This window comes from Bufo bufo, chromosome 6 (assembly GCF_905171765.1).
Source record: "Bufo bufo chromosome 6, aBufBuf1.1, whole genome shotgun sequence".
Lineage (NCBI taxonomy): Eukaryota > Metazoa > Chordata > Amphibia > Anura > Bufonidae > Bufo > Bufo bufo.
In genome coordinates this window covers 407,243,300-407,266,325 of record NC_053394.1, presented here as the reverse complement: position 1 = coordinate 407,266,325, position 23,026 = coordinate 407,243,300, and the positions used below count along the sequence as shown (strand labels likewise).

General features: G+C 44.8%; 1 protein-coding gene across 1 annotated transcript in view; it reads left to right on the top strand.

Annotated features, from left to right (window-relative positions):
- Window positions 1–1,188: 1,188 nt before the first annotated feature.
- The window catches only part of LOC121005794 (zinc finger protein 260-like), a 34,136-nt gene continuing 12,298 nt past the window's right edge, over window positions 1,189–23,026 (top strand). The window contains exons 1-2 of the mRNA XM_040438558.1: window positions 1,189–1,301; window positions 10,069–10,121. Coding sequence (XP_040294492.1) covers window positions 1,189–1,301; window positions 10,069–10,121 — 166 coding nt within the window. The remainder of the gene's footprint in view (window positions 1,302–10,068; window positions 10,122–23,026) is intronic.

The following is a 23,026-nucleotide window of genomic DNA, read 5'->3' as shown; positions in this document are numbered from 1 at the left end:
CATCAGGGTAAGAAGAGAGGCAGGTGAAGTGATGCCCCCATCATGCCCAGTGCCTACTGTACCAGCCTGTGGGGGCAGTGCTATCATCTGGGGTTGCTGCAGAGCGGTTCAGGGAGCAGGAGACGTCATTGTCACACATGGATCGGCCACCACAGAGTCCAGACCTTAACCCCATGGAGAATCTTTGGGATGTGCTGGAGAAGGTTTTGCGCAGCGGTCAGACTCTACCATCATCAATGCAAGATCTTGGTGAAAAATTACTGCAACACTGGATGGAAATAAATCTTGTGACATTGCAGAAGCTTATCGAAAAAATGCCACAGCGAATGCGTGCCGTAATCAAAGCTAAAGGCGGTCCGACGAAATATTAGAGTGTGTGACCTTTTTTTTTGGACAGGCAGTGTATGTTTTATCCTTGTATAATGAGAACGGTGGAGATGGCAGGATTACAGCTGACCATAGACATTAAATGTCTGGATCTCATCACAATCTTCTGGCTATGGAGACTTTTAAGATGGCCTCCTGAATCAACGGCCAGGACAATGCCATACCACAACTGGTCAGCCAGCATTGAGTTGTGCCCAGATTGTCGGCTTTTGCCTATCCTGCAATGTATCTATAGGTCTCTAGGAGACTACTCTCTTCCATATCCTGCTCCACCTGGGAATTTGACATAGGGTTTCACCATTCACTGAGAAGGGATGCTACTATGCACATTCATGGTTCTGTGTGGCCCATACTACACATCCTTCCATGACTTTCCTTACTCCCCACAGCTATAAGCATGCAGTGCTCATATCACACAATAGTGTACATTACAGTATGGTCCTAAGACAGCAATTTATACCACATATTCCATTCTAGCACATCTACAATGGGGAATATGTCCATAATTTGTATCGCAGGTACACTTCAACTGTGAGAGACAGAATCTAAAAATATAAAAAATCTGGAAAATCACATTGTATGATTTTTAAATAATTAATTTACATTTTATTGCATGAAATAAGTATTTGATCACCTACCAACCAGCTAGAATTCTGGCTCTAACAGACCTGTTAGTTTCTCTTTAAGAAGTCCTCCTAGTCTGCACTCAGTACCTGTATTAATTGCACCTGTTTGAACTCGTTACCTGTATAAAAGACACCTGTCCACACACTCAATCAATCACACTCCAACCTCTCTACTATGGCGAAGACCAAAGAGCTGTCTAAGGACACCAGGGACAAAACTGTAGACCTACACAAGGGTGGGATGGGCTGCAGGACAATAAGCCAGCAGCTTGGTGGAAGGCAGCAACTGTTGGTGCAATTATTAGAAAATGGAAGAAGCACATGATGACTGTCAATGTTCCTCGGTCTGGGGCTCCATGCAAGATCTCGCCTCGTGGGGTAAAGATGATTTTGAGAGAGGTCAGGAATCGGCCCGGACTACATGGGAGGACCTAGCCAATGACCTGAAGAGAGCTGGGACCACAGTCTCAAAGATTACCGTTAGTAACACACTACGCCGTCATGGATTAAAATCCTGCAGGGCACCCAAGGACCTGTCACGGCGGACGTGCACAGTTAACAGATAACACACCAACCAGGCTCTGGACGAGAGACAGGGAAAGGGTCACCTCCTAATTTATCCCTGACCTCTTTCCCTACAATGCTCAGCCCACAGACAAATCTTGATGGTATATTTGCTGTGTCCACCACCCTATACTAACAGAACCCTGAACTCCCTGAGATGGTGAAGTGGGGAGAAAGGAGCTGCCAGCTCGCACAGAACCTGGACGGGTAAGATGACATAAACAACCAAACAAGAAAAGACACTTATCTGCTGAGAGCAGGAACAAACAGCCAATCCTCCTTCCTAGCTTCCAAGACCACAATGATGAGTATAATCCGCTTAGAGCACTTTAGCTGGAGACTATTTAAACTAATGACTCCACCCAGTGCACCTGATGCGAGGCGGATCCAGCACAGCATCAAAACAAATACTAGACTCGTGCTGCAATCCTGGCTGACCTCCGCACATCGTCAGAGTGGGGCATGACAGTACCCCCCCTTCTACGGGTGACCTCCGCGGACACCCTGGACCAACCTTATCCGGATGGGACCTATGAAAGGCCCTCACCAGACGGCTGGCGTTGACATCTGATGCCGGAACCCACATCCTCTCCTCAGGACCGTACCCCCTCCAGTGAACCAGGTACTGGGGGGAACCCCGCAGAACTCTCGAGTCGAGAATCCTGGAGATCTCGAACTCCAAGTTTCCCTCGACCAGAACAGGAGGAGGAGGCAATGGCGATGGTACCACCGGTTTAACATTTTTTTTAGTAAAGACTTGTGGAAGACATCGTGGATCCTCCAAGTCTGCGGCAGATCAAGTCGAAATGCCACAGGATTGATCACAGCAGAAATCTTATATGGACCAACAAATCTTGGACCCAGTTTCCAAGATGGCATTCTCAACTTGATATTCCTAGTGGACAACCACACCAAATCACCCACACACAGGTCCGGACCAGTCACACGTCTCCTGTCAGCCATTCATTTATACCTCTCACCCATCCTCTCCAAATTCCCTTGAATCCCCCGCCAGATAGAGGATAAGGCAGAAGAGAATCTCTCCTCCTCTGGCATCCCAGAGGAACCAGACCCAGAAAAGGTACCAAACTGAGGATGGAAACCGTATTCGCCAAAAAATGGCGACTTACCCGTGGACTCCTGCCTACGGTTATTCAATGCAAATTCTGCTAAGGGCAAGAATGAGGACCAGTCCTCCTGATTCTCAGCCACAAAGCACCTCAAGTAGGTCTCCAGGTTTTGATTGGTACGCTCCGTCTGACCATTCGACTGTGGATGAAAAACCGACGAGAAAGAAAGTTGAATGCCAAGTCGAGAGCAGAACGCCATCCAAAACCTGGAGACAAACTGCGTGCCCCTATCAGAGACCATATCCGAAGGAATACCGTGCAATTTAACAATATTATCCACAAAAATCTGCGCAAGAGTCTTAGCGTTAGGCAGACTTGTTAGTGGTATAAAGTGAGCCATTTTACTGAAACGGTCAACTACCACCAAAATCACTGTTCTCCCGGAGGAACTCGGTAGGTCCGTAATAAAGTCCATGGACAAATGTGTCCAAGGACGAGATGGAATAGACAATGGAAGAAGTGAACCAGGCGGTCGAGTATGAGCAACCTTAGACCGATCGCAGGTTTCACAAGCTGCCACGTAATTCTCAATACACTTGGCCACCAGAACCTCCGGGACACCAGGTCACAGATGGACTTACCACCAGGATGTCCAGCAAGGACAGTATCGTGATGTTCCTTGAATACCTTGTATCGCAGACCTTCAGGAACAAACAACCTCCCTGGGGGACAAGAACCAGGAGCCCCCCTCCTGGGCTCCCAACACCTCCATCTCCAATTCGGGGTACAGAGCGGAGACCACCACCCCATCAGCCAAAATCGGAGCAGGATCCTCTGAATCACCTCCCCTAGAAAAGCTGCGAGACAAGGCATCTGCCTTAAATTCTTAACCCCCGGGCGAAAGGTAACCACAAAATTGAACCTGGTAAAAAACAGTGACCATCTGGCCTGTCTAGGGTTCAGACGCTTGGCAGATTGCAGGTAAGCCAAATTCTTATGGTCTGTATACACAGTAACGGGGTGAGAAGCCCCCTCTAACCAGTGACGCCATTCTTCAAAGGCCAATTTGATCGCCAACAACTCCCTATCTCCAACATCATAATTCCTCTCAGCGACCGAGAGCTTCCTGGAGAAGAAGGCACACGGGACCCACTTGCCAGGAGAAGCACCGCCCCAACCCCCACCTCTGATGCATCGACCTCGACCACGAATGGCTGAGATACATCCGGCTGCACCAGAATGGGAGCAGACGCAAAATGCTCCTTAATAGCCGAAAAGGCCTGCAATGCCTCATCCGACCAGACAGAGACATCAGCGCCCTTCTTGGTCATATCAGTAAGAGGTTTGACTAGCGTGGAATAATTCAAAATAAATTTTCTATAATAATTCGTAAACCCCAAAAATCGCATCAAAGCTTTCTGATTCTCCGGTCGGTCCCACTCCAGAACCGCCCGGACCTTTTCGGGGTCCATACGAAAACCAGAATCAGAAAGCATGTATCCCAAAAATGGAAGCTCTTGCACCGCAAATAAACATTTCTCCAATTTGGCGTATAACTTATTCTCCCGCAGGATCGTCAAAACCTGTCTCACATGATGGGTCTTTAGATCAGGAGAATAAATTAAAATGTCATCAAGGTAGACTACTACGAACCTCCCCACCAAATGATGAAAAATATCATTGACGAATCGCTGAAATACCGCTGGCGCATTCGTCAACCCAAAAGGCATTACCAGGTTCTCAAAATGACCCTCGTGCGTATTGAAGGCCGTTTTCCACTCATCCCCCTCCTTGATCCTGATCAGATTGTATGCTCCTCTCAAATCCAACTTGGAGAACACCTTGGCTCCAACAATCTGATCAAAAAGATCAGAGATCAAAGGCAGGGGATATGGATCCCGGACTGTAATACGATTCAGCTCCCGGAAATCCAAACACGGTCTCAGTGATCCATCTTTCTTCTTCACGAAGAACAAACCTACAGCCACTGGAGACTTAGATGGTCTAATATGACCCTTTGCCAAACTCTCGGCGACATACTTTCGCATGACCTCTCTCTCGGGTTGAGAGAGGTTGTAGAGCCGAGACTTAGGCAACTTAGCCCCCGGAATGAGATTCACAGGACAATCATAGTCACGATGAGGGGGCAATTCCTGAGCCCCACCCTCCGCAAACACGTCCGAAAAATCTGAGAGATACTGAGGCAAGGCCGTAACGGACACTTCAGAAATAGATGTGACAAGACAATTATCCAAACAAAACTCGCTCCAACCAATGATTTGTCTCGCCTGCCAGTCTATAGTTGGGTTATGTTTAGACAACCATGGCAACCCCAAAACTGGAGCTGGCAAATCCTTCATGACGAAACAGGAAATAATCTCAGCATGTGAATCACCCACCCTTAAATGAATATCATGAACAACGTGAGTAAGGCTCCCTTGAGAAAGAGGGGAAGAATCAATGGCAAAAACACGAATCTCGTTCTCTAACGTGCAAATACTTAGTCCCAAACCCTCAAGAAACAGAAAGTCAATTTAATTTACCCCAGCACCACAATCAAGAAAAAAATCAACAAACACATTTCGAGGCTCTAGCGCCACCATAGCTGAAAGGAGAAAATGGGAACTGCAGGGAACTTGCATACCAGTCTGCTCTACCACACCATTCATACTACCAAGTGTGAGGGAGGTTTTGTTTTTCTTTTTCTTTTTTCTTTATCACTCTCCCCTGTGGTTCAACATACGGACAAGAAAAAACAAAATGACCCCTCTTTCCACAAAAGAAACATAAATTGTGCGCTTTACGAAAGTCTCTATTATCCGAATGGAAAGATATCTGACCTAACTGCATGGGTTCCTCTCCTAGGCCAGAATAACAAGCAATATCTCCCTGGGCAGCTGGTGGAACAAAACTACACGCGGGAGGAATCCCCTGCACAGAGTGACCCTTACCCCTCTCTCTGATATGTCTATCCAAACGTATCGCCAAAGACATTGCATTTTCCAAAGTATCAGGGTATTCATGAAAAGCCAGAGCATCCTTCAACCTTTCAGATAACCCCTGACAAAACTGACTACGTAACGCGGGGACGTTCCACCCCGACTCAGTAGCCCACCTCCTAAACTCTGTGCAGTAAACCTCAGCAGTATGTTTACCCTGTAGTAAGTTACGTAATTTTGACTCTGCCATTGAAACTCGATCTGGGTCATAGTAAATCAATCCCAGGGCTTTAAAAAATTCCTCCACCGACCGGAGAGCCAGAGAACCGGGCGGCAGAGAAAAGGCCCAGGATTGCGCGTCCCCTTTCAGCAAAGACATGACAATACCCACCCTCTGATCCTCATTACCTGATGAAAATGGGCACAAACGAAAGTACAACTTACATGATTCCTTGAAACGGAAAAAATCATCAGTACCCCCTGCAAATTTCTCCGGAAGAGCGACTTTAGGCTCCCCAACAATTTGACTTGTACCTGAAGCCAACACCCTCTGACACTGTGTGACCGTACTACGTAGATCCGCAACCTCCAGGGACAAACCCTGCATGCGGTCAACCAGTGCATCAATTGACGCCATCACATAAACGCTGAGCAATGGCAGTCACAGTATGGCGGATTATAATGTCACGGCGGACGTGCACAGTTAACAGATAACACACCAACCAGGCTCTGGACGAGAGACAGGGAAAGGGTCACCTCCTAATTTATCCCTGACCTCTTTCCCTACAATGCTCAGCCCACAGACAAATCTTGATGGTAGATTTGCTGTGTCCACCAGCCTATACTAACAGAACCCTGAACTCCCTGAGATGGTGAAGTGGGGAGAAAGGAGCTGCCAGCTCGCACAGAACCTGGATGGGATAGATGACATAAACAACCAAACAAGAAAAGACACTTATCTGCTGAGAGCAGGAACAAACAGCCAATCCTCCTTCCTAGCTTCCAAGACCACAATGATGAGTATAATCCGCTTAGAGCACTTTAGCTGGAGACTATTTAAACTAATGACTCCACCCAGTGCACCTGATGCGAGGCGGATCCAGCACAGCATCAAAACAAATACTAGACTCGTGCTGCAATCCTGGCTGACCTCCGCACATCGTCAGAGTGGGGCATGACAGGACCCCTGCTCAAGGCCTGGTTGAAGTTCACCAATGACTATCTGGATGATCCAGAGGAGGGATGGGAGAAGGTCATGTGGCAGATGAGATCGAAATATAACTTTTTGGTATCAATTCCACTCTCCGTTTTTGAAGGAAAAAGAAGGATGGGTACAACCCCAGAATACCGTCCCAACCATGAAGCATGGAAATATACTTTGGGAGTGCAAGGGGAACAGAACGAGTGCACTGTATTGAAGTGAGGTTGGATGGGGTCATGTATAGCGAGATTTTAGCCAACAATCTTCATCCCTCAGTAAGAACATTAAAGGGGTTCTCTGGCCCATCCTAAAAAATAAGGCCAGAATCTAACCTGTGGAGAGATTAGTAAAGCCATACTTACCCCAGCAGCAGCGTTTCCACAATCCTCTTTACTGTCACTTAACCGCTCCTCCAGCGATTCCACATCATCTTCTTTTCTGCTGTGAATGCAGGACGCTGACGTTAACACCTCCTACTGGTCTTCCTTGGTCCCAACGCCTGCAGTACTGTGCATGCGCCAGGACCTCTTACAGACTTCTGTGTGAAGCCTGTACTGACCCATGCACAACGCGATGTAAGCATAGCAATCAGCGACAGAGGTGGATGGCACTGGGGGTACTGGGGACAGAAATCGGTTCACTGTGGATGGCATTTGGGGGCACTGTAGATAAAGTCTCCTTATTGAGCAGATGCCGAACTTGCAGACCGCAAAACGGATATGGTCATGTGCATGAAGAGCTTTATACACAGCTCAGGCAGTATCATACAAGATAGGATTAGATACACAGCTCAGCAGGCAGAATCATACAATATAGGATTAGATACACAGCTCAGCAGGCAGAATCATACAATATAGGATTAGATACACAGCTCAGCAGGCAGAATCATACAATATAGGATTAGATACACAGCTCAGCAGGCAGAATCATACAATATAGGATTAGATACACAGCTCAGCAGGCAGAATCATACAATATAGGATTAGATACACAGCTCAGCAGGCAGAATCATACAATATAGGATTAGATACAAAGTTCAGCAGACAGGAGCATACAATATAGTATTAGATACACAGCTCAGCAGGCAGGAGCATACAATATAGTATTAGATACACAGCTCAGAAGGCAGGAGCATACAATATAGTATTAGATACACAGCTCAGAAGGCAGGAGCATACAGGGCAGGATTAGATACACAGCTCAGCAGGCAGGATCATACAATATAGTATTAGATACACAGCTCAGCAGGCAGAATCATACAATATAGGATTAGATACACAGCTCAGAAGGCAGGAGCATACAGGGCAGGATTAGATACACAGCTCAGCAGGCAGGATCATACAATATAGTATTAGATACACAGCTCAGCAGACAGGAGCATACAAGATAGGATTAGATACACAGCTCAGAAGGCAGGAGCATACAGGGCAGGATTAGATACACAGCTCAGCAGGCAGAATCATACAATATAGGATTAGATACAAAGTTCAGCAGACAGGAGCATACAAGATAGGATTAGATACACAGCTCAGCAGGCAGGAGCATACAATATAGTATTAGATACACAGCTCAGAAGGCAGGAGCATACAGGGCAGGATTAGATACACAGCTCAGCAGGCAGGATCATACAATATAGGCTTAAAGGGAGTCTGTCACCAGATTGTGACCTTATAGACCGCTTACATAGCGCTCTAGCATAGCAGTCTATGATTCTAATGGTACCTTTGATGTTTGCTTGTGAAGTTCCCCCAAGGCAAAAACGGACTTTTATTCATATGTAAATTAGGGCTCGCAAGTGCCCAGGGCGGCGTTCACCTCGTTGGTGCCCAGGCTGTTCTGCCTCTTTTCGTCATATCCCCGCCCCAGCCTCTTCCTCTGCCCGCCCCGCTCTTCCTTTGCGTCCTCCTTCTCTGCAGCGAGATCCCGCGCCTGCGCTATCCATTGCTTGGCCGGGCAGGCGCACTGCGATGCCCATTGTGGGCATCGCAGTAGCTGCTACGCATGCGCCGGCCAACGGCGAGAAACAGCGGCGAGGAGGCGGACCAGAGACACCCACAATGGATAGCGCAGGCGCGGGATCTCGCTGCAGAGAGGGAGGACGCAAAGGAAGAGCGGGGCGGGCAGAGGAAGAGGCTGGGGCGCTATGCTAGAGCGCTATGTAAGCGGTCTATAAGGTCAAAATCTGGTGACAGACTCCCTTTAAATACAAAGCTCAGCAGGCAGGATCATACAATATAGGATTAGATACACGTCTGGCTGGAGTAACGTGGCCACATGTAGTGGGCGGAGCTTCTGCAGACTGAACAGTGGGGACGGGGCCAGCCTTTGATTCATCACTCTGCAGTGCAGCCAGGCCTTATCAATAAAGTTACCTATTCAACAAAACAGGAAACTAGGAAAGTAAACAGATCTGCCAGAATAATCTGATGCCCAGACAGGAGGAAGGAAAGCTCAGACATGAAATACAGATATCGGAGGGCGTATATATGCATGTTAGGAGCACATAAAAGGACTGGACAACCTCTTTAACAGGGTTATCCAACCCCTGTATTATCCCCCCTAATGCCCGGGCCCCTCATATAGTTTATATTTAACCCACTCCCCGGCACCCACGTCACTCCTGATCCCGGCATGGCCGCCGCGGCATCTCCCCATTGCATGGATCAAAACATCCATTGATGTGGGGGGAGGGGTTCAGCCAATAGCAGGTCATGACAGGGACGAGCCTCCCATTGAGGATCTGCAACCTCCACTGATCTGTAGAACAAGAGGAGGAAAGAAGCACGTGTATAGCGTCATCTTTCTCCTCACTGCACGAGACGGGCTCCATAGAAATCTTCTGACCTGTCTCAATTCTGTCCTCTATATTGAGGAGGGAGAGCACGCTATCTCCACACTTTTCTCTCCTCGTTCTAGGAATCATTGGGGGTGTCAGTGCTCAGATCCCCCCACAAATCAGAACTTTTAATATGGCTCTACAACATATTCATTTTTTGCAAAAAGTTAATGACCCTTTAAAGTTACGTATGGAATCTAATAAGGTCTACTACTCCCCGGAATAAAGAAGCAATCAGATTGGATTGATACAGGAGACCTGCAGATATTTGGGTCAGATGCCTCCTGCTGTCCGGTCATTTTGGTTATTCTAATTACTGATCTTTTTTGATAATGTAAAACCTTCCACACGACTTCTCCAACCGTCTGATGACTTCTACAATATTTCTTTCACAGCTTGTGAATCCGGGTGAAGATCTGAACAATATTAATCCTACAGAGACATATGTGAGGGGTGATGAGCAGAGTACAGGGGACATTCCTACAGATAACCGTCCAGGTGAGTAGTGACCACTAAGTAACGCAGAGAAGACCCACAGATTCTACTCCTTCACTGGATACTACAATTTTATGTCTTTTGTCAGGTTTTTCAGCGTTACATTAACCGATTTAGCTAAAACTCAAATTAAATTAAACAAAGATTACATACAGAGTAAAGTAAGTAACAGCCACCCGAAGACGTCAACAAATGAGTGAGCTCCACATCGACCAATCCCCATGACTCTCAGCCGATGCCCATACAATAGAAAGAGAGGTGATGGAAGCAAGACACATCTTACCCTGATGATGTCTTCAATGTAGCTGAGCTCTCTGTTACATGGCTAGTGTTTTCTAGTCTCTGGGCTCCTCCTAGCCCCAACTAAAGTCTTCAGTGTGCAGTGTGCATGTACAGTTACTTCTGGACTGCCAGGTATCAGACACCAATAATCAACTACATTACAAGGAATTAAAGTGGAGAGGACCACTAAAATAGCTTGCTATATTCTGTAGATTCAAAAAGTATACCCGGATTATGGACATGAAATAGACCTATGTGAAGAAAGCCGATTTCTTTGAGGGAAAAGTCTCCGCCCAGTTTTGGGATTGATGAATCTTTAGCTCAAATTAGAGTCATATCAAGTTACTCTGTCCCGACAATGCAGAAAATAGAGACATGCACCCAAATAAAAGAAGATTCTTCATAGGCTGTGAGGTAATAGCTATGATTGCCTGGAATGATGGTCAATTGCTCTCCGCCAACTATGAAGCATAGTCAGCAACAATGGCAGGAGCATTGTGACTATGCTGCATTTGGTAGAATTAAAGGGGTTATCCGAGTTAAATAAATGTATTCTAATTGCTCTTATTGTAGTTCAGTGAAAGTTTCTTCAAATCACTTTCATCACCTATCTATCACTATTTGGCCAGTTCAATTCAGGGTCATGTGACCCCTGACGTCAGCCAGCCGGCTCTGGTGATGACGTTTCGTTTACAGGCTTCTCCCTGCTTGAGGGAGTGGCCAGGCTCTGTAAACGAAACGTCAGAGCCTCTGGTGCCCGCCCCTCTCCAGCTCTTCTAACACTGCCTCGGCTCTGGTATGCGATCGCTCATGCGCAGTACATACCAGAGGTGATAGGCAGCAGCAGTGGCGTACCTACCATATAGGCAGACCACGCAGCTGCTATGGGGCCCGTGAGAAAGAGGGGCCCGAAGTGGAGGAGAGGCCCCGCCCCCTAATTGCTACTGTTTATCTTTCTAAAGCTAAAGGACCTTTGATGATGTCATCAGAGGTCCTGTAAGGGAACTGCACAGTGTAAAGTGTAGTTCCCAGGTTAGAACAGTGCATCTGCCAGGACCTGTGATGACATCATCTTCAACATCACAGGTCCTGCAGAATCTAGCAAAGGAACTGCAGCAGAAATGGTGTAGTTCCTAGGTTTCAAAGGTATATCTGCCAGGACCTGTGATGACATCATCACAGGTCCTTCAACCCCTAACAGCAAGTATTAGAAGTTCTCAAGCAGCTATGCATTGACCATACAGACTGGAATGGAGAGGTAAGAGGAGGTCCTCCACTTTTCATCATTTACCCCCCCCCCCCCCCCTCCATGCCCTGTTTTTACTGATTGCACACTCATGTATAATACTTCAGACAGGTACAGTGACCACAACCTCATGTACCTCACACACACAGTGACCATAATGTATAACTGACCACATATTTCTGTAAACACTGCATCTACAGTATTATACCTTCTATGTCTCACATCAATACACTGCTCTGTATATATATATATATATATATATATACACACACATACATGCACACACACTGCATATATTACACAGTATTATACATGCAATATGTACAGATATATAGTATATACCGCAGTGTACTGATATGTGAGGTACGAGGTATAATAGATGCAGTGTGTACAGATATATAGTATATACAGCAGTGTACTGATATGTGAGGTACGAGGTATAATAGATGCAGTGTGTACAGATATATAGTATATACAGCAGTGTACTGATATGTGAGGTACGAGGTATAATAGATGCAGTGTGTACAGATATATAGTATATACAGCAGTGTACTGATATGTGAGGTACGAGGTATAATAGATGCAGTGTGTACAGATATATAGTATATACAGCAGTGTACTGATATGTGAGGTATGAGGTATAATAGATGCAGTGTACAGATATATAGTGTATACAGCAGTGTACTGATATGTGAGGTACGAGGTATAATAGATGCAGTGTACAGATATATAGCATATACAGCAGTGTACTGATATGTGAGGTACGAGGTATAATAGATGCAGTGTGTACAGATATATAGTATATACAGCAGTGTACTGATATGTGAGGTATGAGGTATAATAGATGCAGTGTGTACAGATATATAGTATATACAGCAGTGTACTGATATGTGAGGTACGGGGTATAATATATGCAGTGTACAGATATATAGTATATACAGCAGTGTACTGATATGTGAGGTACGAGGTATAATAGATGCAGTGTGTACAGATATATAGTATATACAGCAGTGTACTGATATGTGAGGTACGAGGTATAATAGATGCAGTGTACAGATATATAGTATATACAGCAGTGTACTGATATGTGAGGTATGAGGTATAATAGATATAGTATGTACAGGTATATAGTATATACAGCAGTGTACTGATATGTGAGGTATGAGGTATAATAGATGCAGTGTACAGATATATAGTATATACAGCAGTGTACTGATATGTGAGGTACGAGGTATAATAGATGCAGTGTGTACAGATATATAGTATATACAGCAGTGTACTGATATGTGAGGTATGAGGTATAATAGATGCAGTGTACAGATATATAGTATATACAGCAGTGTACTGATATGTGAGGTACGAGGTATAATAGATGCAGTGTGTACAGATATATAGTATATACAGCAGTGTACTGATATGTGAGGTATGAGGTGTCAATACACTGCTGTATTTACTATATACCTGTACACACTGCATCTATTATACCTCACATATCAGTACACTGCTGTATATACTATATATCTGTACACACTGCATCTATTATACCTCGTACCTCACATATCAGTACACTGCTGTATATACTATATATCTGTACACACTGCATCTATTATACCTCATACCTCACATATCAGTACACTGCTGTATATACTATATATCTGTACACACTGCATCTATTATACCTCATACCTCACATATCAGTACACTGCTGTATATACTATATATCTGTACACACTGCATCTATTATACCTCGTACCTCACATATCAGTACACTGCTGTATATACTATATATCTGTACACACTGCATCTATTATACCTCGTACCTCACATATCAGTACACTGCTGTATATACTATATATCTGTACACACTGCATCTATTATACCTCGTACCTCACATATCAGTACACTGCTGTATATACTATATATCTGTACACACTGCATCTATTATACCTCATACCTCACATATCAGTACACTGCTGTATATACTATATATCTGTACACACTGCATCTATTATACCTCGTACCTCACATATCAGTACACTGCTGTATATACTATATATCTGTACACTGCATCTATTATACCTCGTACCTCACATATCAGTACACTGCTGTATATACTATATATCTGTACACACTGCATCTATTATACCTCATACCTCACATATCAGTACACTGCTGTATTTACTATATACCTGTACACACTGCATCTATTATACCTCGTACCTCACATATTACACTACTGTATACACTGCATATATTATACCCTGTACCTCACATATCAGTACACTGCTGTATATACTATATATCTGTACACACTGCATATATTATACCCCGTACCTCACATATCAGTACACTGCTGTATATATTATATATCTGTACACTGCATATATTATACTCCATACCTCACATATCAGTACACTGCTGTATATACTATATACCTGTACACACTGCATCTATTATACCCTGTACTGCACATATCAGAACACTGCTGTATATACTATATACCTGTACACACTGCATCTATTATACCTCTTTTGTGTGCCAGGGCTGTTTTCTAATCCCATTCCGGACCTGATGGCATAAATTATAAAACGCAGCAGCAAGAATAGTTCATGGAACAAAAGGAGGGGCTATAAAAGGGGAATGGGGGCCCAATTTAGATTCCTATGGGGCCCAGTGATTTTTATGTACGCCCCTGGGCAGCAGGGTATGTTTATAGCTCCTGCACACGCTGGGGCTAGAGATGCCAGTTTTTACCCGTTCCCCTCTGCATCTGGGGATCGTTAGTTCAGCCCTGTCCCCCCCCCCCCAGTACACATTCCACATTGAACACCCCCTGGGAAAAATAAATGAATAATTGGCCATCATTTTATTTGATTCAGCTATATATAATCCATATCTGCCACAAATATATGTATTTATCTAAGCAATATCCATATTGAATATATATTCGAATAATATAGATATTGCTTAGATACAGATAATGCTAATGGTACTTTCACACTAGCGAAAGGGTATTTTCACACTAGCGGCAGGACGTATCCGACAGGCTGTTCAACCTGTCGGATCCGCCCTGCCGCTATTTGGCCGTGCTGCTGGACTGCCGCTCCGTCCCCATTGACTATAATGGGGACGGGGGCGGAGCTCCGGCGCAGTACGGCGAGAGGTCGCAGGACTAAGTCTACTTTCACACTTGCAGCATAGTGATCTGGCGAGCAGTTCAGACAACGGAACTGCCTGCCTGATCCGGCATTGCAAACCAACTGAAGGACGGATCCGTCCTTCCGGTCTGCGCATGCACAAACCGGGAAAACTGTGAAAAAGACTGACAGAGGGATCCGTCCATCCGCATGACAAGCGGATAGACGGATCCGTTACTGCAATGCATTTCTAGACGGATCCGCACCCGGATCCGTCTACAAATGCTGTCAGTTGTCACACTGAGGCTACTTTCACACTTGCGTTCAGAGCGGGTCTGTCTGGTGTCTGCACAGACGGATCCGCTCCTATAATGCAGACGTTGGGATCCGTTCAGAACGGATCCGTCTGCATTATAGTTCAGAAAAAATTCTAAGTGTGAAAGTTAGTCAGACGGATCCGTCCAGACTTTACATTGAAAGTCAATGGGGGACGGATCCGTTTGAAATTGCACCATATTGTGTCAACGTCAAATGTATCCGTCCCCATTGACTTACATTGTAAGTCTGGACGGATCCGCTTGCCTCCGCACGGCCAGGCGGACACCAAAACACTGCAAGCTGCGTTCGGGTGTCCGCCTGCTGAGCGGAACGGAGGCCAAGCGGAGCCATCCTGATGCATTCTGAGCGAATCCGCATCCACTCAGAATGCATTAGGGCTCTACGGATACGTTCGGGGCCGCTTGTGAGAGCCTTCAAACGGACACTCGCAAGCGGAACCCGAACGCAAGTGTGAAAGTAGCCTGATCGGATCCGTCCTTCCGGTCTGCGCATGCACAAACCGGGAATACTGGGAAAAAGACTGACAGAGGGATCCGTCCATCGCATGACAAGTGTGTATTTATTTATTTTTTTGCAAAGTGCAGAGCAGGGGGCGGGGAAGGTCAGGTTGTTCACGCCCAGAAATATTCATGAGGCAGAGCTCAGGCTTTGTTGGTACACGCCCCCTCAGCATGTACTTCAGCATGTAAACACAGCAATGACAGAACCATGAAAAGGTGGACATATGGGTTTTAACTTGATGAAATCTAGCTTAACCAAATGATATGTATATCCTGATGGATTTTAAGTTTTTTTGTTTTTTTTTATTAACTCGGATAACCCCTTTAACACATTCCTGCATTGCGCATGTGATAAATTTAATGGTGCAATGCTTTTTTTTTTAAAGTTTTGTGGCTTGCAGAAGGTGCTGTTAATGTCCGGGAGTGTGTGTGTATTTCAGACATTCTTATTTGGCTAAAAGGGCACTCCTCGGCTTATGGCAGCAGAATGGTCTGCTTTTGCACTGCTTGATCGGAGACGTTCCAATTCGTTGGAATGACACCTTGCACATTCAATGTGTCTGTCTGTAAAGCAGTTAATGATTACATCATGCATGAGAGCTTCACAGCAGGGAACATGTGTTATTCCCCCCCCCCCCCCCACCATATTTATATCCTGAAAACAAGTCATCACACACCAATACATACTCATCCCTCTTTTTGACATCCACTAGTCCCTTTCCTCCTTACAATCTAAATGTAATAATCTGATGGGCCCAGTGCGGGGGAGCACAAAAGTGCCAGTTTTAGGGCATAAAAGGCATCTACCACATCATCTGTAAGGTGGAAGGGACTAAAAGACAAACAGTCATAAAGAGGATGCATCAAACTTGCGTATCCAAGGTCTGCAATAAGAAACAAGGCCCAAAAATGTCCTCAGTGCATTCATGTTTCTGGGCAAAGGGATGTCCTCCACAGCCTTCTTACATTCAGGGGTGAGCTGTTTCACTCTAGGAATATAAAATGAATGGAGCAAAACTGAATCCCCCCCCCCCCCCAACCTTTCAGCCATAGGAGTAACATGGCAGTATACATACTGGCCTAGTTCTGGGCCCAAAGTACCACAGAGGTATACTGTTTACCCTCATGTGTGAAGGCAAACAAATACCAACTGTCTGGATGTAGTGGTACTGGAAAAAAAAACATTTGCCAAATCAATCACAGTGAAGTGGGTAGAGGTAGCGGGAATCCGAGCCAACAAGGTGTGTGGATTGGGCACAATGGGGGTGTTAACAACGGTGGCAGCACATAGGTCATGTACCATACGGTACTGGGTGGGTTTTGCCCTTCTCACTTCTTTTTCACTTGGTACCAAGGAGTGTTACAAGGGGATACAATCTCCTTGATAACCCCCTTTTTTTTCAAAAAGGCTCTGTGTCACGGACATTCCCGTGACAGGTGGCAGGAGATCGGTGAGACTGGCAACACGTGGTTTGATCTGACAGGTTTTCCTTGTGGATCAATAGTTGTCTGTGTTGTTTCTGATAATGGCCACCCCCCTTGCCTCAGGTTTTACTTATGTGGTCATTTAACCTTTCTTATTTATTGTTGCTTCTCCCACAATGCTGTGCGGTTCATAGCTTCAGTTTCAGTTGTGGATTGCTGGTGTGTGTGGATCTCGGCGGAGTTCCAGGTGCTTCCATAGCCCCTTTGAAGTTAAGTCTTTCCTTTTCATTTTTGTATTTTTTTTGGGTTCTGTGTGTTGCATTTCCCTATTGTTTGTATTAGGCCTGAAGTAGACTCTTATTTGTCCTTCCTTTTGGAGGCCTCGTCCCTGCTATTAGTACCAGGGTCCTATAGGGCTTGATAGGATTCTAGGTATTCCTGCATATGAACTCGCCTACCTTTGGGGTCTGTTCATAGTGGTAGTCAGTCAGGATTTTGGTTAGGATTTTCACTAGGAGGTGTCCATCTTCCTTCCCTAGTTCTCAGGCCTGATGGGGATTGAAGTGTTTATCGACAGCGGGGCTGGGGTGAACCTGATTGATGCTCAGTTTGTCCGTATGCACGGGTTGTCACCGAGTGCATTAGAAAAAAAACTTTATGTTTTTGCTATTGATTCTGCACCTCTAAAGCAGCCAATGACGCCGTGCGCTCCTGCAATGCCAGTCCGGTATCTCACGGACCGTGTTTCACGGACGTCTGCATGAGGCTTGACTCAGAAGTGTTTATCTCAGATGGTGCATGATATCAGATTAAGAGTAGGTGACATTCATCAAGAATTTATCTCGTGTTTTGTGTTGGAGAGGCTCCCTGCAGCGGTGGTTCTGGGTTTACCGTGGTTAAGCAAGCACAATCCAACCATCGATTGGCAAGCTAGACAGATTCTGGATTGGGGTGATTATTGGATTGACAATTGTCTGAATACATCTTTTTCTGTTTTAACCACTAAAACATTACCCTCTTTTATATCTGATTTTGAAAACGTGTTTTCTGAGAGTGGATGCCAGGATTTACCTCCACATTAGGAATATGATTATCCTAACAACCTTATTCCCGGAGCTAAATTGCCAAAATCTAGGTTGTATAACCTTTCTGAACCTGAAAGACAGGCCATGAGAGAGAGAGTATATTACCAAGAGTTTGGCTAAAGGACACATAAGACCTTCCAAGACTACAGTGGCAGCAGGGTTCTTTTTTGTTAAAAATTTCCAAGTGAACTCATTCGGATTACTGTCCGTAATCCTTACCCTCTTCCTTTGATTCCCGATTTATTTAACCAGAATATTGGTGCCTAGGGGGCAAGTAATCTGGTTAGGATCAAGGAAGGGGATGAATGGAAGATGGCTTTTAAAACCCCAGCGGGTCACTTTATGAACCTAGTCATGCCTTTCGGGTTGATCAATGCTCCTGTGGTTTTCCGACATTTTTCATCACCTGTGGGGAGGTTTGTAGAATTTATTCTCCAGACGTGGAAACACATCAAGATCACGTTAGACGGGTGACGCAAAATTAGAGAATTGTGTTTTTGCTGTACACTAGGTGCAGTTTTTGGCTACCTGCTGTCAGCTTCAGGTTTTCAAATGGATCCAGAGAAAGTCTGTGCTGTATTGGACTGGGATCGACCCGGTTTTTGGGTTTCACCAACTGTTACCGAAAATGTATTCAGAATTATTCCACAATAGTAAAACCCTTAACGGACATGACTAAGAAAGGGACAGATGTCTCAGTGTGGTCTGATTCTGCGTTGCGAGCCTTTTCTGCGATTAAGGAATGCTTCTTTTCTGCCCCTATATTGGTGCAGCCGGATGTATCACAACCTTTCATTGTGGAAGTGGACGCGTCTGAAGTGGGGGTAGGAGCATCTTTATCGCAGGGCCTGTCACCTGGTAAATGGCGTCCATGTGCCTTTTTCTCTAAAAAACTATCTTCTGCAGAGAGAAATTATGATGTGGGTCACAGAGAGTTACTGGCCATAAAGTTGGCTTTTGAGGAATGGCATCATTGGTTGGAAGGGGCGATTCATACGATCACAGTGTTCACAGATCACAAAAACCTGACTTACCTGGAGTCGGCTAAATGACTGAACCCAAGACAGGCCAGATGGTCTTTGTTTTTCACCAGATTCAATGTCATTGTCACCTATCGTCCTGGGGGTAAGAACGTCAAGCAGATGCCTTGTCCCGTAGTTTTCCTGGAGGTGGTGATTTTGAAAATCCGAGTCCTATACTGTCGGAAGGGGTGGTGAATAACCACTCTTTACCTGTCTCGGCGGACAGAATCTCAGATACACAGATAAACCAACCAATAAGTTTCTAGGCGAGAAGCTGGGGAAAGGTCACCTCCTAGCGAATCCCTGACATCTCTCCCTACACTGCTAAGCCCACATTCAGACCCTTAAGGTGGGAATAATGTGTCCTCGTGCCTGGGCTGAAAATACCCTAGAATCCCTGAGATGGTGAAAGGGGAATAGGGGCAGCCTGCTCCCTCAGAACCTGGAGGGGACAGACGTAACAAAAACAGAAACCAAACTTATCTTATCTGAGCCGGGAACAGACAATCCTTCCTTCCTTGCTTCCAAGGCCAGACGGATTTCTATAACCCCACACGGAACACTGGGATTGAGTGTGATTTAAACCATGACCCCACTCAGTGCACCTGAAGGGAGGCGGATCTAGCACGACTCCAAAAAAAACCAAAAAACTAAACACGTGCTGCTAATCTGGCTGACCTCTGCACATAGTCAGAGCAGGGCATGACATTACCCTGACCTAGAGTTGAAGGTGTTAGAGGCTCAGGGAGATGCACCGGATTCTTGTCCCTCTGGGAAACTGCTTGTGCCATCGGAATTGCATCACAAGGTGTTTGAGGAACATCACTGTATGGTTCTTACGGGACACCCTGGGGATAGATCCACTGCCGACCTCATTTTTCATAGATTCTGGTGGCCAGGGTTGCGTAAATGTGTTGAGGACTATGTGTCTGTAGTACCTGTGCACGTGCTAAGGTGACACATACTCGGCCTTCCGGATCTCTACTTCCGTTGCCCATACCGTCCAGACCATGGACTCACTTATCCTTGGATTTTATCAATGATCTACCTAATTCTTCAGGAAAGACAGTTATTCTGGTGGTAGTTGATCGCTTTAGTAAAATGGTGCACTTTATAGCGTTGCCGGGCTTACTTAATGCTAAAACACTTGCACAAGTGTTTGTTGACAACATCGTGAAACTCCATGGCATTCCCTCTGATGTGGTCTCAGATCGTGGGACTCAGTTTGTGTCCAGATTCTGGAAAGCGTTCTGTACTCGACTAGGGGTACAACTGTCCTTTTCTTCGGCTTTTCATCCTCAGTCGAACGGACAGATGGACGCACTAATCAAAGTCTGAAGACTTACTTGAGATGTTTTGTCTCTGAGAACCAGGAGGAATGGTCTTCGTTTTTGTCTTTGGCAGAGTTTGCCATAAACAATCGTAGACAGGAGTCCACTGGTAAGTCGCAGTTTTTTGGGGCATATGGTTTCACTCGCAGTTTGGCACATTTTCTGGTTCTGAAACTTCTGGTATCCATGAGGAGGAATGTTTTTCGTCAACATTGTCATCTATATGGCGGAAGATTCAAAATAACTTGACCGATTATCGGAGTTACCGATATTATTGGCTGATATTCATGATTTTCAAAGTTATCGGCATCTAACCTTGCCGATAATGCGTCCAGCGCGCTATCGCAGAACATGAGCGCGCTGCTGTCAGCGTGCTCATGTTCCCTCAGCAGCACAGGGGAGAAGGAGTCACTCTCTCCCTCCCCCTGTGCCGCGCTGCCAATGAGGAGAGACTGGAGGAGGAGGGGCGGGCACACTGCGCCACCAATGATAATTAGCATCTAATACAAATACAGGAGGCGGTGCCAAGCTTATATGACAGGAAACTGCAATTAGCGGCAGTTAACCCCTCAGGTGCCATCATGCCTAGTGCCTACTGTACAAGCCTGTGGGGGCAGTGCTATCATCTGGGGTTGCTGCAGTTGGTCAGGTCTAGGTTCAGCTACAGTATGTGCTCCAAGAATGAGGTCAGCTGACTACCTGAACATACTGAATGACTAGGTTATTCCATCAATGGATTTGTTCTTCCCTGATGGCACGGGCATATTCCAAGATGACAATGCCAGGATTCATCGGGCTCAAATTGTGAAAGAGTGGTTCAGGGAGCATGAGACATCATTTTCACACATGGATTGGCCACCACAGAGTCCAGACCTTAACCCCATTGAGAATCTTTGGAATGTGCTGGAGAAGGCTTTGCGCAGCGGTCAGACTCTCTACCATCATCCATGCAAGATTGGATGGAAACACTGAATGGAAATAAATCTTGTGACATTGCAGAAGCTTATCGAAACAATGCCGCAGCGAATGCGTGCCGTAATCAAAGCTAAAGGCTTTTGTTTGGTGGCGACTTTTTTTTTGGACAGGCAGTGTATTTCACCCTTATTTATGAAAAAATCCCAAATTTACCAAAAATTTGAAAAATTCCCAATTTTAAAAATTTCAATTTCTCTGCTTTTGAAACAGAAAGTGATACCTCATTAAATATTTATTACTTAACATTTCTCATATGTCTACTTTATGTTTGCATCATTTTGTAAATGTCATTTTATTTTTTGGGGATGATAGAAGGCTTAGAATTTTTGAAGCAATTCTAAAAAAAATTAAGAAAATTTCCCAAACCCACTTTTTAAGGACCAGTTCAGGTATGAGGTCACTTTGTGGGGCTTACATATTAGAAACCCCCCCATACATGATCCCATTGTAGAAACTACACCCCTCAAGTTACTCAAAACTGATTTTACGAACTTTGTTACCCTTTAGGCGTTCCACAAGAATTAAAGGAAAATGGATATAAAATGTCTAAATTTCGCTTTTTTGGCAGATTTTCCATTTTAATCCATTTTTTTTCTTTAAAACATCGAGGTTTAACAGCCAAACTAAACTCAACATTTATTACCCTGATTCTGAGGTTTACATAAACACCCCACATGTGGTCGTAAACTGATGTAAGGCGCAGAAGAAAAGGAGTGCCGCATGGTTTTTGAAAGGCAGATTTTGCTGGACTGGTTTTTAGACACCATGTCCCATTTGAAGCCCCTCTAATGCACCCCTACAGTAGAAACTCCCAAAAATGACCCCATTTTTTAAACTTGGGGATAAGGTAACAGTTTTATTGGTACTATTTTGATATCTTCTGATATGATTTTTAATCGCTCTATATTATGTTTTTTGTGAGGCAAGGTAACAAAAAAATAACAGTTTTGGCACTGTTTTTTATTTTTATTTTTTTACAACGTTCATCTGACAGGTTAGATCATGTGCTATTTTTTATAGAGCAGGTTGTTAAGGACGCGGTGATAGCAAATATGTCTACTTTCATGTTAGGTGACAAAAAATTGCTTTTTGGCACTGTTTTTATTTTTATTTTTTTACAGTGTTCATCTGAGGGGTTTGGACATGTAATGTTTTCATAGAGTTGGTTGTTACGGACGGGGCGATACCTAATATGTATACTTATTTTTTTTATTTTACTTTACCACAATTATAGCATTTTCGAAACAAAAAAATTCATGTTTTAGTGTCTCCAGAGTCTGGGAGCTATAGTTTTTTATTTTTTGGGCAATTGTCTTAGGTAGGGGCTAATATTTTGCGGGATGAGGTGACAGTTTTATTGTTACCCTTTTTGGAGGCATACACCTTTTTGATCGCACTTTTTGTGATGTAAGGTGACAAAAAAGGCTTTTTTTTGACAGTTTATATTTTTTTTTACAGTGGGTATCGGATGGGCTGGATCATGTGATATATTTATAGAGCCGGTCGTTACAGATGCGGCGACACCTAATGGGTGCGCTTTTTCCTTTTTTTTCTACAGTTTTTTCT